Consider the following 15603-nt stretch of genomic DNA (forward strand, 5'->3'; position numbering starts at 1 on the left):
GAAATGCAGTCACATGAGATAATTATGCTGCAGATCACATTTCCCTGTTTTATCAGCCTGCCAGAAAGCTACGTCTGAGTAAATGTACACACAAGTCCAAAATGGTACTGGGCCCTGTCCAAACTTTGTTTACTATTCCATTGTGAGCTACATACAAGATGATTAATGGCAGGGTTGAGGCATGCATGCATCGTTGCAAATGTGTGACATCAATATTTAACAACTAAAATCAAATCACAACAGAGACGTGAAAGCAAATTCACTTCTAAACTTACGAAAGTAGATCATTTATTCATTTAATGTCTTGTTTTCTTTCCCTCTATGAACTCTCTTGCGAGTCTTAAATAAAGCTTGAATTTAAATATGTTAGTCGTTTATTCAAAATGATTCTCTGTTGGATGTATTTTGTGAAACAGTTTATCCGTTGCAAATCAGCCTAAAGTGTGTGCGCGCTGAACAAGGTGAGCTTTGTGCAAGAGGACAAAGAGGAGGCCACAAAAGGAGGGTTCAAGTCAAAAAGTGGGTCTCTACATCAGTGGACTGTAAGAGAGTTCCTATAGATTTAAGCACTGAATTGTGTAAATGTGACGAATGGAAATTAGTTTCTTGTTCTCTGTTCTACTATAAAAGGTCGCCTTTTTCTTCTGAACTGTGAGGCACATAGAAGAAACAGATGCCAACTGTCTCCATATTATTGAATTTACCCACAATTTGAGTGTTTTCTCAATAAGTTTAAGGGTTAAAGGCAGTAATAAGGATCTTCAGACAGTTTTGCTAGTGTCGTTCTACAGATTCGTCCACATCTGTAACGTTAACGGACTTTTGTGGATGTAACCCTTCTGAATTATTTAAATCTCCGATATATGGAGAATCAGTTTCTTCATATACAACATGAGCTGTATTTAGCATGGGAAAGGTGTGGGTGGTTTGGTGTCTTGAAAAACAGTCAGCATGCAGTGGCCAGTGAGGTGAATAGACTGTCAAACTGAGCCTGAGTTGGACTTTCACCCTTCATTAGAGCATTAATGTAAATTGTTTAAGGTGATGTTGCTTCAGGCAAAAGGTTTGTTGTCCAAAACAAAATGAAGCAAGTGAGATTTATGAAATATGGAGGAATGAAGAGGCATATCGTTACTTAAAGACATGAATTTGTGCCTTCTCCTCAAAATACTGCCATTTCACCAATCTTTGCATGATCAGAATAAGCAAGTGTTTCTTCCTGCAATTATATTTTCACATGTTTCATGTGTTTCAGTCACTGCCAAGCCTCCCTCGTGGGAGACCGAACATTTGCTCAAGTGTAATCCTCACACGCCACACAGGCAGTTATGTACGTGAAATTGTTAACAGAGTAATTTAACAGATATGAATTAAGAGTCCACTCTCTACGCTGAATAATAAATAGATGCAGAGTGCACAAAATCTGTTCATGCAAATGTAAATTGAAACTGGATAGAGACCAGCTTTTGATCTTCCTGTTGCTCCAAAGGGACCACAGATACTTTCATACCGTTGTTTTCAACTGAAAATGCATCCAACAGGTGGTTGAATCATTACTGATAACATTCCCCCAGCACAGGAGCTACACTCGCACTGGACTATTAATCCAAAAACATATGTAAAAAATAATTAATTCAGTGACATACAATAAATAATTGTTTAGGTATTTTCACTCTTCACAAGAAATACTTTATGCGAGAGAAAAAGTACAAAACAAGTAAATATATAAAAATGTTTGGGCCAAGGATTGGTCGACATACAAGCAGTGTTACAAATTTAAACACACAAATTCTTTGTGAGAAAGTGGCTCCAGTGAAAACAGTGTGACGTCTCACTCTCTCGCTGGCTCACTGTCAAACAGACACACAAGACTAGAATAGCTAGTACATTAGGGAGGGGTACTCCATACAAGATTTATGGTGACCCTTCTGCAGTCAGGACCCCTCAGCTCTGTGACTCCCCCCGAGAATGTAACGCCGGCAATATCAGTAAGATCTTTCAAATTACTTCTCAAAACATATCTTTTAAAAAAAGCTTTTTGTTCATTTCAAGTCAACTTTTTTGTTGTTGTTTTGTTTTTTTCCTGTAACATACCTGTGTTATTGTCAGCGTTGTCCTATATTGGGTTGTTGAGGCCTTTATCCCATTTTTTTTTTATTCTTACTGCCTGATTTTAATTGCCATAGCTCTATAAGTTTTAATCCCAGAAATACCACGGAAAGAACTTTTAAACTTTGTTTTTAAAAGTGCTGTTTAAATAAATTGTATTATTATAATGATCAAAAATCAAATATGGAATTTTGTAAATATTAACCGGCATAAGGTGCCCACAAACACTTGTTTTTCTTTCATTTTGACTGATTAAATCTCGTCTCTCGACTGTCGTCGCAGACTGTTTTACTGACACCTCCCTCTCTTATGTTGCATCTTTAATGGGAAAACTTGTACCTTTATCACCTGTTGACGATACATTCATGACCTCATGTAATTCCCAGCATAGCACAGCACAGTATCGACCTGAGGGGAAGTCTGATCAGCCAAGAGCAACTTTAAACACTGATTAAGTCTGTTCCCCATTGACTTGTGTTTCCCCCACTTGCAAACTGTTTCCAGCACTGATGCCCTCTGCAGCTTGTGTTTGAGTAAATTAGATTTTGGTTTTTCATAGAGAATAACTGGTTAGGATTAGGGATACTTTTTTTAAATATATATATATTTTTTTTTTACAAATTTTGCCTCAGATGAAAATAATCACAAATTGATGGGGGAAACAGACTTAAAACAGAGGACAAGTGAATTGCAAAGAAGATGCAGTATAATTATTAATACAACATCAAGTATTAGTCCCTTTCTCACCACTCCCTAATACCTGCATGATAATTATGACAGTAATAACATTCAAAACTGTAACTAGAAGGCCACGATGTATTTTTGATGGAAGATGGAAAAAAATACAAATAAAAACACAAAGTACGAGAGGTAGACATGCTATCAGGGAAAAGATTGCAGTAACATAACAGCATTGAAATTATTTTTACTGTAGTTGGTAAACGTGCCTACAAACCAAATAAAGGGTTAACGCTGCTCACACACGCGTCATGCTCCTCTGCTGCGGTCTGATTGGCGGATTATTCTGATGGGCGGGAACACGGCGAGAAAACAGGAAGTGAATGCGCTTGCGACAGAAACATGTTTACAGCCGTTGAGTCCCGTGAAACTTCTTAACGTTTCGCCCCTCGGAGCTGCCAGAGAGCAAGTCAGCTGGACCAAAGGCGACTAACGCCGAACTGAAAATGACGACCGTACGAAGACGTCGAGGCAACGACGCACACAGGGATAGGTTTGTACTTTTCAACACAAGACAGCGACTGGCTTCGTTGCCAGGGAAACCTGGAAAAAGTGGATTGACAGCGCATTTATTAGTGTCTTTGTGACTTCGACAGTTACAGCTCAACATTTTTTTTTTTTTTTTTTTTTTACTGTTTGTTAACCTAAAAAAAACAACAACAATGCTGAAGGCGGCGCGACTGCAGGGCTGCTTCCTGTCAAGGTTTTACAGTCAGTTTGCTGCTGCTATGTTTGCGTGTAAAGTTTGAAGACGGCAGCTGTCCTTTTAGATTTCAGCTGGAAAACTATGAGCAAAACAACAACAACAACAACAACAACTGAATGATGATGGTTAGAATTAGATAATATATGAAAATAAACAAGTCAGACTCTCAGTTCCTTTAAATCAGGACTGAAAACTTCCCTGTTTGCTGCTGCTGCCTTTCACTGAACCAGATTTTAGGATGTCTTAAACTGCACTGTAACTTTTATCCTGTTTTCAGCTTAATGTTATAATCACTGTTTTTTTTTTTTAATGTTTTAATCTCTGTTCTTAATTGTTTTTAAATGTCCTCTTCTTTTGCCTTATGTTTGGATGCTTTTAAAGGATTTATGTGAAGCCCTTTGAAGTGCCTTGTTGCTGAAATGTGCTATACAAATAAATTTGCCTTGAAACGCCACCAAAATAAATAAAAGGTGCAATATGCAAGATTGAAGTACCGTCTTGCAATGTCAATTTCCACATTGAGCGGCAATAGCGAGTCACTCTAGTGTTCATTTGACTGGTTGGTCCCACAGACCGTTTATAAAAATAGACGTAGCTTCTGAGTCCAGTAGGAGAAACTAATGTAGAAATGCCTTCAAAGAGCCTCAACATCTCTCATGAAATACACATTTAAGATTTTTTTTTAAACGGGTCATTATGGTGTCATCGGCTAAATAAACTCCCTCCGAACAGTGTTCTGATGGTTTGATGGAAAATAATGTATTCATTAATTAGATATTGGGCCTCAAAGAGATGTATGTTTGGTGGGGGGGGGGTGTCCAGTTTGATTTGACATGTCTTGGGTTCAGTCAGGTTTCCTGTATAGATAGGAGTCTCTCACATCTGGGTTTTGCAAAAACTGAGTGGCTTGATTAGGTGCATTCCTCCCCCTAAAAGCTCTGTGGATATCTGGATGGCAAGAGAGGGTGTTTCAAGCGGACATAGAGGCTGACAGGTCTGAGTAATCCATACTTATTTTGCTGGTGTTGACAAGCAGCCAATGATCCTTTTAAATGACCTAACAGCCAGGGATGAAGGACCCACTGTGTATTCATTCGATCTCATCTTTTTGTAGTCATAGTGCATAATCTGAACCATCAACATTTGTGTTCAGCATGCTACAATACATCAGCGAATCCACAGCGGGTGCATCAGCATCTGACTGTGACTTCATAAGAGTGCAGTACACTGTCACGGGCAATGTTCCCGTTTCCTGCTTTTACACAATTACAATCGTCTAAAATATATGAACACTTCAGTTTTTTTTAAATTTTCATTAGTTATGTACATGCCGCCGTTGTGCAGTATTGTTAGGCGAGGTGCTTTGTTATGTTGCATATGAAGAAGCGGGCCTATCAATTAAAGTCGTAATGAAATGTCTTGGTAGAAAGCAGCAAAAGCAACCTTGTGCTTTTGCGTGGATTTACTGCAGCAGTAAATGCCATTGTAAACCGGACTTTAATACAGTATTCCCAGCATGTCTGTTGAGAGCCCAGCCTCTGTGCTGCCCTTTGCTTTGGTAATCGTGCCTTGTTATGACTTACAGTGACTGTAACTGTGTTGACAGGTCTCCTGGTGCTCGGTGGGAAAATGTGTCCTATAAGAAGAAGCAGAACTTCCACTTTGACCTGTGGTTCTATCTGACCCTGCAGAACTGGATACTGGACTTTGGGAGGCCTATCGTCATGGTAGGGAGGCTCAGTGCACTCAGTCTGTACCTCTTGTGATTTTAACTTGTGCAAAAACGATCAAATGGATGGTTACACCTCAATTTCTTTGGTATCATCCTGTATATCCTGTATGTAGCTCGTTCTTCCTCTTGAGTGGTTCCCCCTGAACAAGCCCAGTGCTGGAGACTATTTCCACATGGCCTACAATGTCATAACTCCCTTCCTAATGCTCAAGGTAAGTCTTAACAAACCTAAGTGCCTTGATGATTGTAATAATAACATCTCCTCATTGTATGTATTCCTTATGGAGCCTTTGTACTTACATAAACTAAAAAAAATAATTCCTTGGCTAACGCAGACCTTACTTAGTGTTAATCAACAGGTTTGTTTTTCAGTTATTTCATTACACGGTTACATCAGGCCAGTCTGCACTGTTGTTCTGTTGATTTACCAACAGAGACCTGTTCTTACTTTCAATTGTTTTAACATTTTATTGCTTATGTGTTGTTCCTATGCGAGGGTTGATCAGAAAGTTCAGAGACTGCAGTTGTCTCTGCCCCTCTTGAAACACGAAGGCCACTGAAAACACCTTGCTCGGCTCATTGCTTCTTTGCTTTAGGCTCTCTGCACCATGTCAATGGTCTCTGAGTGTGACAGAAAACCTTGTGTAAAATCACAAATGCGCATTTAGTGGTCACAAAAACGTGTGCAACTCAGGTGCTGATGATGATCAAGCAACATAATATCATAAATATGAAGAATATATGTGTTGCCTCTCCACTCAGCTGATTGAGCGCAGTCACAGGGTGCTGTCTCACACAGTCATCTACCTCTGCATCATCACTTTTGTCATGGGAGCCAGCATCCACCTGGTGGGAGACTCCATCAACCACCGGCTCATCCTGAGTGGCTACCAGCTCCACCTGTCAGTCAGAGACAACCCCCTCATCAAATACCTCAAACCTGAATCTCTGGTAGGACTGTTTTGAGTTTTTTTAATAGGAGGGTACAGTTCTGTTACACGGTGGGCATGCTGGGAATGGCTAACGGGGGAAATACTACACTTTATTAATATGCTTGCGCCATCACCTGTCAAAATATTGCACAAAAAAGATATGTTTGTTGTTGTTCATATCTCCTCAGAGGCAGTTCGGGACCTTGAAAAATAAGCTTTTCTTGTTTATTTGTAACAGAACTGATATAACAGAATTCAAAGCCCACAGAGATCCAGCAGAATTTATCCTGCTGTGTCGGAGTGGAACTTATTTTCCCCTCCGCTCCTTCATTGCCACCACCTCTTTTTTGTCATCTAAAAGCAGGGTATCATCCTTTTCACAGTGGTTGTCAACACGATATTATTGTCTGATGTCAACATATCATTGGCAGGAGAAATCCCTCTGAAAACAACATTTGTATGTAGTTGTTCAAAACCCAGATTTCTCCGAGTGACACGAGAAGCTGAAGCTGTAAGAGACGCTTTGTCTTTTGTCCTTGTTCAGAGCATTTTGACTGACAGCTCAGTGACAGTGGAGATACTGTTGAGAGAGAGAGGTTTTGGTCTTTACAGTCATTTTCACTGCAGGGGGTCTGCGACATGCAGACACCCTGCTATGTTAGTTTTTGCTTTTTAATGCGTATGTGTTTCGTAATTTGATCCTGACATTACAGCTAACTTTTTTTTAGTCTTTAGCTTCAGGCCAGTTTTAGTCAGTCTTTGTATTTAATTGTTTTGTTTTTACAAACATGCACGGCTACACAAAATAATGATTTCATCCAACCACACAGCTGATGCTGTCCATGTGCTGTGTCTTTGTTATGTTACTGCACACATAAAATGCCTGTTACAAATTGAGTTATTGCTACTCTACCAGACCAAGGTTTCTCTAATAGACATCACGCTGTGTATTGTCAGGATTTATCTTCATCATCTGAATCTAAAGGACTGGAAAGGTCTGATTTCTATGAGGTTTCAGAAATCATGTTAAAGCAGAAAGCTGACAATAATCAAGTTACTGAAGGACGTGTGAAAACACGAACACCATCACAAGAGTCTATTACTGTGTGTTCTTCAGTGATGTCTTGAAAACACGTGACGAATCGCTGGTTGACTTCCTTTTGAATTTGGTCAGGTCAAGGAATAATAACATCCTATAAACACATTATACACACTATACACACTATAAACACACTATAAACACATTATACACACTATACACACTATAAACAATGGATTGTAGGTGGAATTCATTTATTTTTGTGCATGTAGTGTTGCCCACATTACACATATACAATCCAAACACTCAACATCAGAACATTTGAACTGTAAATTGAGGCAAACAGATTAAGTAGTAGATTAAACATCTGATTTAATGAAAATTCTGGAAAGTGATTTTGCAGTTATTTTAGTGCATGTTTGAGTCGTGTAAATTCAAACCAACTGTTGACTTAAAATAATTGCTTGTTTTTTAAGATCAAAATTAGACCAAATTTGTTTTTGAACCTTTAAAACATTAAGTATGCAGGTCCAAAGCGTGTGCATATTTTCTGCATTTGTAAAAATGCAATAATTACATGCAATTAATCTTTTTAAGTGAAGTGCAAGATCTTCAGAGATTAATACATGGTATAAATGAATGCTTTTATACATTCATTGATATCACATTCACTTTTAATTAAGATTTACCTCAGATTTAGCAATACGTAGAAGTTCGTTGTAGTTTCATGATTTCAAAACTATTTTTCCACACTGAACGAACGCTGTAGATGTGGAAAGATTTCAGACAAAAGTTTCTTTGAATAAAGACTTTTAAAAAAAAATCATATGCTGAACATGAAAGATGTGTCGTGTTTAACGAAAGACTAATTAAAAAAGATAAAGGAACACAAAGTGACCTAAAGTGCCCTGAAGATATGAAATATTCCCTGATTTGCGGTTTAAATGAAGGTGGTGGAGAGCGCTCTGACAAGTTGAAATCTGGTGACTGTAAAGATCATATCATGTGATTCACATAATTTTACTCCTAATTAAACCCTTTTCTTACCCCCTTATCCCTTCACATTAAAATATGTGCAATTTTTATGTTTCTTAATTCACTTTCATGTGATTATAAAGTGTAAATGGTACTGGAACAGTAGGTGGCACTGTTGCTCAAGGTTATCAATGCAGAAGCACTGAAACATTCCTTTGAATGTTTCAAATAATAATTCAGCCTCATTGTCCTCCCTCCACAGATCGACTCCTTTGAGCTGCTGTATTATTATGATGAACAGCTAGGACACTTAATGTGGTACGTATTTGTGATAACTTCCTCCTGTTTAAAATATGAATGATGTTTATCTGGTTGTCATTTTTCAAAAGAGAAAAAGTATATATTTTAACACAGGAAATCTGCAGCCAGTTATCAGTAGGCTTGAATCAGAGGTCATTTTTCTAAATACATAACTGATGTCAGGATGAGCAGGTCTGTGGTGACAGTTTGTACCAGCTGAGTCCTGACTGGAATATGAAGCCTGTAAAACAGGCAGAATCAGAAGTGTGGCCAGATGACTTGGTTTTATTCTGGACAGACAATTTTGGTGGAATGAGTTTTCATGATGAAGATGAAGAGTTATATCTCTCCCTCTCTTTCCATTCATTTGCACAGGAATTTAGTTTTATGGCAGTAAAGTGTCTCAGTTGGCTCATAAGGCTGCAGAATTGCATTTCAGTTTGCAATCCTAGTGTGGGTGTGTGCGTGCGTGCGTTGGTGTGTGTAGTTATGCAGATGTGTGTGTGTGATTTGAATCTTGTACCTTTGGACAGAACACAAACGGAGTTGGTCAGATTGAGGAGGATACACGATATACAGTGCATCCGGAAAGTATTCGCAGGGCTTCACTTTTTACACATTTCGTTATGTTACAGCCTTATTCCAAAATGGATTAAATTCATTTTTTTCCTCAAAATTCTCCATGCAATATCCCATAATGACAAAGTGAAAATAGTTTGTTTAAAATTTTTGCAAATCTATTAAAAATAAAGAACGAAAATATAACACGTACATAAGTATTCACAGCCTTTGCTGAATACTTTGTTGAAGCACCTTTGGCAGCCATTACAGCCTCAAATCTTTTTGAGTATGATGCTATAAGCTTGGCACACCTATTCTTGGGCAGTTTCTCCCATTATTCTTTGCAGGACTTCTCAAGCTCCATCAGGTTGGATTGGGAGCGTCGCTGCACAGCCATTTTCAGATCTCTCCAGAGATGTTCAATCGGGTTCAAGTCTGGGCTCTGGCTGGGCCTCTCAAAGACATTCACAGAGTTGTCCCGAAGCCGCTCCTTTATTATCTTGGCTGTGTGCTTCGGGTCGTTGTCCTGTTGGAAGATGAACCTTCGCCCCAGTCTGAGGTCCAGAGCGCTCTGGAGAAGGTTTTCATCAAGGATGTCTCTGTACATTGCTGCATTCATCTTTCCCTCCATCCTGACTAGTCTCCCAGTTCCTGCCGCTGAAAAACATCCCCACAGCATGATGCTGCCACCACCATGCTTCACCGTAGAGATGGTATTGGCCAGGTGATGAGCGGTGCCTGGTTTCCTCCAAACATGACGCTTGGCATTCAGGACAAAGAGTTCAATCTTTGTTTCATCAGACCAGAGAATTTAGTTTCTCATGGTCTGACAGTCCTTCAGGTGCCTTTTGGTAAACTCCAGGTGGGCTGTCATGTTCCTTTTACTGAGGAATGGCTTCCGTCTGGTCACTCTACCATACAGACCTGCTTGGTGGAGTGCTGCAGAGATGGTTGTCCTTCTGGAAGGTTCTCCTCTCTTCACAGAGCAACGTTGGAGCTCTGTCAGAGTGACCATCGGGTTCTTGGTCACCTCCCTGACTAAGGCCCTTCTCCCCCGATCGCTCAGTTTGGCCGGGCGGCCGACTCTAGGAAGAGTCCTGGTGGTTCCAAAGTTCTTCCATTTACGGATGATGGAGGCCACTGTGTTCATTGGGACCTTCAATGCTGCAGACATTTTTCTGTACCCTTCCTCAGATCTGTGCCTCGATACAATCCTGTCTCGGAGGTCTACAGACAATTCTTTGGACTTCATGGCTTGGTTTGTGCTCTGACACGCACTGTCAACTGTGGGACCTTATATAGACGGTGTGTGTCTTTCCAAATCATGTCCAATCAACTGAATTTACCACAGGTGGACTCCAATCAAGTTGTAGAAACATCTCAAGGATGATCAGTGGAAACAGGATGCACCTGAGCTCAATTTTGAGTGTAATGGCAAAGTCTGTGAATACTTATGTACATGTGATTTTGTTGTTTTTGATTTTTAATAGATTTGCACAAATTTCAAAAAAATGTATTTCACGTCATTATGGGGTATTGTGTGTAGAATTTTGAGGGGAAAAACATGAATTTAATCCATTTTGGAATAAGGCTGTAATATAACAAAATGTGGGAAAAGTGAAGTGCTGGGAATACTTTCCGGATGCACTGTAGTTATTGTTTCTTCACCCTCTCGCACCTTGGTGCAGGACTCTCTGGTGATACGGTGTGTTGACCTGAACATAGCAGTGTTTAATAGAACATGACTGACTCTGGATTTTTGGGGACAATACCAATATTAGGGAGCGGGAAAAAAAAAAAATCCCATCATCAATATATCGGACAATATTCTCTCAATATATGAGGGTCGATCAAAAAGTCCAGAGACTGTTCCTGTTGTGCGTGAACGGTAAGTAGCACCATGATGTGCACAGAGCAGGGGGAAGCTTTCACGCAAAGTTTTATGCTCTCATAAACTCTTCAATAAACACAAGAGACAAGGCGCCCAGAATAACTCTTATTTGTCGGGAGATCCACGTTGCAGGCATTTTAAGCCGTAATTGGTCAGCAACAGTGGAGCGATGACAGGAAACCAAAGGAAAGAGCGATCAGAAACATCAACATTATGACAGCCCTATTTCTAACCTACCTCACACATCTTTGCCTTTTTTTTAAGCTGCTCGTCGTTGCTCCTCTTCTGCAAACATACAGCATACTGCGATAATGATGGGTCTGTGATGAGCTGATCTAGTTCTAAAGGATTCTGATCTGAAAACTGCCACAGCGTGGGCATCAGACCTCGGCCCTGCAGGGACTCACATCCAGTCATTGAGCTTCTTGGTGCACTCGCTGGATTTGTTGACAAAACTTAATGAATAAGAGTTTGTGGACCAAATGAAGGCTGAACTCACCTGACAGAGGGAGTGTGTGGTTAACACGTTCCTGGTGGTTCTGAGGAACGATGACACACAATATACAGCTCCAGTTTCCCCTTCAAGTCCATTAGTCTCTAAATCAGGACACCTGACATGGAAAAAAAAAAAAAAGAAGCTTTTTAAATGCATGAGATGACCGTGTTTGAGATTAGTTTTTCAAGTGAAACCTGAGAACCCTTAAAAAACATTCATATTCAGACTAACAAACAATCAGTAATTAACACAGCAGGGGCACATCAACAGCAGCAATTACGAGAGTCATAAAAAACTTGAAATAATAAAGTTATTTAAAAATCCAAGGGGGATGAAGGACTCCTTTAAGGCTGGTGTGCAGTTGCTTAAATGTAAGTTGTTCACATTAGCTAAAACCAGTTCTGCCGAGATTTGTTGGTACTCGAGGAACATCGAAGGTTTAGTAACTGCTGGATCGTGTTCTGTAATTACAAGATCTAAATGTTAAAGAAGATGTGAGGTTGAGGTTCATGAATAAGTGATAAAATTGCTGTTTAACTGTTGAATGAATTTAGTAATTATTCTTCAGGATGTTCATTTTAAAATACACAAGTTTATTAGCATTTTCTTTTCTAGGTTTTAAAGGCCTTGACCTGAGTGTCAACTGAGCTTTATGTATCTTCTTTTAACACAAAAATACTTGAATCTGAGGGTAATCCAGTTCAGTACATAAGAGTCTGCCTCTTGTATTTTTTTTTTTTTCTAGGTATATTCCTTTCTTCATCATTCTGCTCATCTACTTCAGCGGCTGCTTCTCCAGCACTGCAGAACAGAAAAAGATTCCCGTCTCCGGTTGGCTGTTGCTGGGACCCAACGCTCTCTACTATTGGTCAGTCCTCTGACATCTTTTGTAAACCTTGTGCATGTTGTCTCTGAATACATGACATTAAAAAAAAAAAAAAAAAGAATCAAGGGCACTTCATGAACTTTTGCAGAAGCTCGAAGGAACAGTGGAGTCTAGTCTGTGTTAATTTCAATGTCAGTTAGATAAGAAATCCTTTATACTCACTGTGTTTCTGTATGAAAAGACCTGAAATGGAGGTCCATGTGCGAAGCAACGGCAGCAAACCTCTGAGAAAAGAGTGAATGAAAGATGCCTCTGAAAATTTAAAAAAGATGATGATATACCAAGAAACTACATTTGTGAATTTACAGGATATTTACAGGATATTATACAGTGTAATGCTTAAATGAATCAGGAGATTAATGTATGCATTCATAACGATGGAATAAATCTGTTACATTACAGAATAACTCTGCAAAGACTATCAACTGTTACTATTAAAATATTCATTCAAATGTGAATGCAAAGCCTGAAAACATTCAGATATATTATACTAAATTCAGCATATTGTATTTATTGAAGCTAATGAGTATTTTGTCCAGTTACTCTGAACTCCAAGCCATCTGGATATTGTGAACCAGTTAACTATTTTATTGAAATTTTTAAATGCAAATTAAAAAAAAACATTTGTCTGAATAACCATGAAGTAAACAGTTCTGTTCTCTAAATGTGAGACTGTTATAAAAACAACTTGCATCACTTACATAACAAAAAACAACTGAAGTTGCCATATTTCCTGGAATAATTGTTTTTGGAAGTTTTTTCTGAGACAGAAAATGATAGCGTTCTTCTGTCGGGAGGAAAATGAGCTGTTAAAACATTTCGACCTTCACTGCGGAGAAAGTCCAACTGAGGAGTTAAAAAAAAAACCTTTTTATAAAATCGTTTTCTGTGATGATTTCCCTCGTTAAAGCAGATTTGTCACTCATAAAAAGTTTCTGACATCTCTGCCTTCTCTTCCATATCTTTAAGGTACTTGGTCACCGAAGGACAAATCGCTGAACTGTTCCTCCTCACATTCCTCACCATGGTTGCCATGGTGATATTTCAACAGCGTAAAGGTCTCAGCCTAGACAGCAACGGCATGTTCCTGTTCTGTAGTTTCAATGTGACGGTGCTGCTGGTGGCTCTGTGGGTGGCCTTCCTGTGGGACGACCCGGTGCTGCGCAACAAGTACACCGGACTCATTTATGTGCCAGAACCCTGGTCCTACTACACCTTGCATATCAAGAACAGCTTCTGAGCGACAAGTCCAGGTCCCTCTTGTGTTTGTGATATGTTGGTTCTGAAGTATTAACAGGGGCATTTCTCTCCTCTGTGTTTGTTACGCATGTGAAATGTTGCTCTCTTTGTCTGACTTTGCACATGCAATCAGATTTTAAAAACTCTGTTTGGATCGTGTGATGTCAGATCTGAGACCGAGAGATATCATAAAGCAGGTTGTCAGGAATAACTACTGATGTAAGTCTCGGAAAAATGATCAATTTAAAGTTTAAGATTTTATAAATGGTTTTTTTTGGTGTTTTTTTTTTCCACAATGGGCCAGTATCAGATTTGTTTTAAATTGAAGGTAAATCCAGGACGGAGATTTACCCAATATAAGCAAAAGCGAGCTCTGGTCCTATATTTAGCATCTTTACATGTTTCACTGTTCAGACATTCGGTTAGTTTGTGATCGTTTCAGTCAACACAAATTTCTTTGAGGATATGCACCACGCGAGCATGATGTAATTTTCAACGCGTAAACCTGCCTCGGCACCTCGTCTCTGAACCGTCTCCAAAAGGTCCAGTACGCTGCTGCGAAGGCTGTTAACCAGGAAAACGACTCGCAGGACATCGATCTTATCTTCTTTACATCAGGATCTAGTTTGACGTTCTCATCCTCACACATACAGCCCTGAATGGTGAATCACCTGAGTACATCTGTGACCTGCTTTATTGTTTTATCACCAGCAGGGTTGCTCTAGACTGAAAACAAAAGTTGATCTTTGAAGTTTTGTTCCCGACACTTTGGAACGCTCTTCCTTTACATTTACACTCCGAGATGCTTTTAAAAGGCAACGGACCACTTATTTATTCAAACTGGCCTTTATCTTGCCCCATGCTGTCAGGTAATGGTAAATTTGTGTACTTTTAAGGACTTTTGTTGCTTATCTTTTGATATTTCTTTACCGTTGTATTACTGTTTTATTAGTAATATTTTCTTCTTTTATACAATGTTGTTGCTGTAAATCACTTGTGATATTTGCTGTGTGAAAGGTGCTACACGAAAACAACTTTACTTACTTCTAAACCTTTGAGACAGAGACCCAAGTTAAACATGGAGGAGCCACCTTGGAGCCTTAGTGGTGAATTTCATCAAACTATATTGTAATTGATCAACATGGTTCAGGAACATTTGTAAAACACTGAGCAGCTTCAACTGTTCTCACCATTTGACAAACAATAGACAATAGTATGCCTCTAAATGCTGACTCTGTAGGTTAATACACATGTGCAGTACGGTCTCTGAAAAATGACAGGAAAAAAACCAACAACTTGACTTGCTTAAGAACAGTTGATTGACGGCTGAAAGTTGTGAAGTTGATCTTGATGTTCAGGTTACAGATGCTCCAACAATAAAAAAAACAAAGAGGAAGATGAGACAGTAAGTCCTTACTCATAAGGAGATATACAGTAAATACATCATAAATGAAATAATCCAGCCCTATTGCAAACATACAATCATTAACAACACACAGTTTACTCTTGATTATTCATTGCATTGTGTGTGTATAATATTACGATGTTCACAATGATTTAACATTATTCAAAAGGTCAAGGAAACATGAAAAGGAGATAAACACTTGGATAAATGAAAAGTCTTTCTTTTTAAAACAGAATTTAACTGAACATTTTGTTGCTGACGTTTTTTGTTCCATGTTGAGTCGATGTCTTTGCCTTTAGAGTTATTTTTCTTCATGTAAAGCTGTGATTGTTAATGTTTTGTTTAGTATTGCTCACTTGTTGCTTGGAAAATGATGTGATTTTATGTATGTTTATTTTAATTAAAATGTTAAAACTAACCTTCTACTTGCTGGTTATTACTTCCATTTTTCTCTTAATTGACTTTAAATCAACTATCTTGAGGTCAAATGGTTTAAAATCTCTACTTCCTTCTGTGATACAACGCTGCAGCGGCACGTGGTCACTTTCTGGTAATACTCGGTCCCTTCCTTTTATTGGACGGGGTGAGAAAGGG

General features: G+C 39.0%; 1 protein-coding gene across 1 annotated transcript; it reads left to right on the top strand.

The window, feature by feature from the left end:
- Positions 1–3188: 3188 nt before the first annotated feature.
- On the top strand, positions 3189–15427 carry cln6a (CLN6 transmembrane ER protein a). Its single transcript, XM_069705608.1, has 7 exons — positions 3189–3340; positions 5160–5280; positions 5399–5497; positions 6048–6236; positions 8494–8549; positions 12225–12347; positions 13335–15427. Exons 1-7 carry the CDS (start codon positions 3294–3296, stop codon positions 13603–13605), a joined length of 906 nt encoding a protein of 301 aa, XP_069561709.1. The 5' UTR covers positions 3189–3293; the 3' UTR covers positions 13606–15427.
- The last annotated feature ends 176 nt before the right edge of the window (positions 15428–15603 follow it).

Source organism: Brachyistius frenatus, unplaced genomic scaffold (assembly GCF_029030835.1).
Source record: "Brachyistius frenatus isolate BFR_SWC_R1_liver_20210118 unplaced genomic scaffold, ASM2903083v1 Contig_58, whole genome shotgun sequence".
In the NCBI taxonomy this organism is placed as follows: Eukaryota; Metazoa; Chordata; class Actinopteri; family Embiotocidae; genus Brachyistius; species Brachyistius frenatus.

Excerpts from the sequence above, each read along its gene's own strand:
- cln6a (XM_069705608.1), top strand. The coding sequence starts at position 3,294 with ATGACGACCGTACGAAGACGTCGAGGCAACGACGCACACAGGGATAG. Across the intron at positions 3,341-5,159 it reads AACGACGCACACAGGGATAG|GTCTCCTGGTGCTCGGTGGG; the intron begins GTTTGTACTTTT and ends CTGTGTTGACAG. Across the intron at positions 5,281-5,398 it reads TTGGGAGGCCTATCGTCATG|CTCGTTCTTCCTCTTGAGTG; the intron begins GTAGGGAGGCTC and ends TCCTGTATGTAG.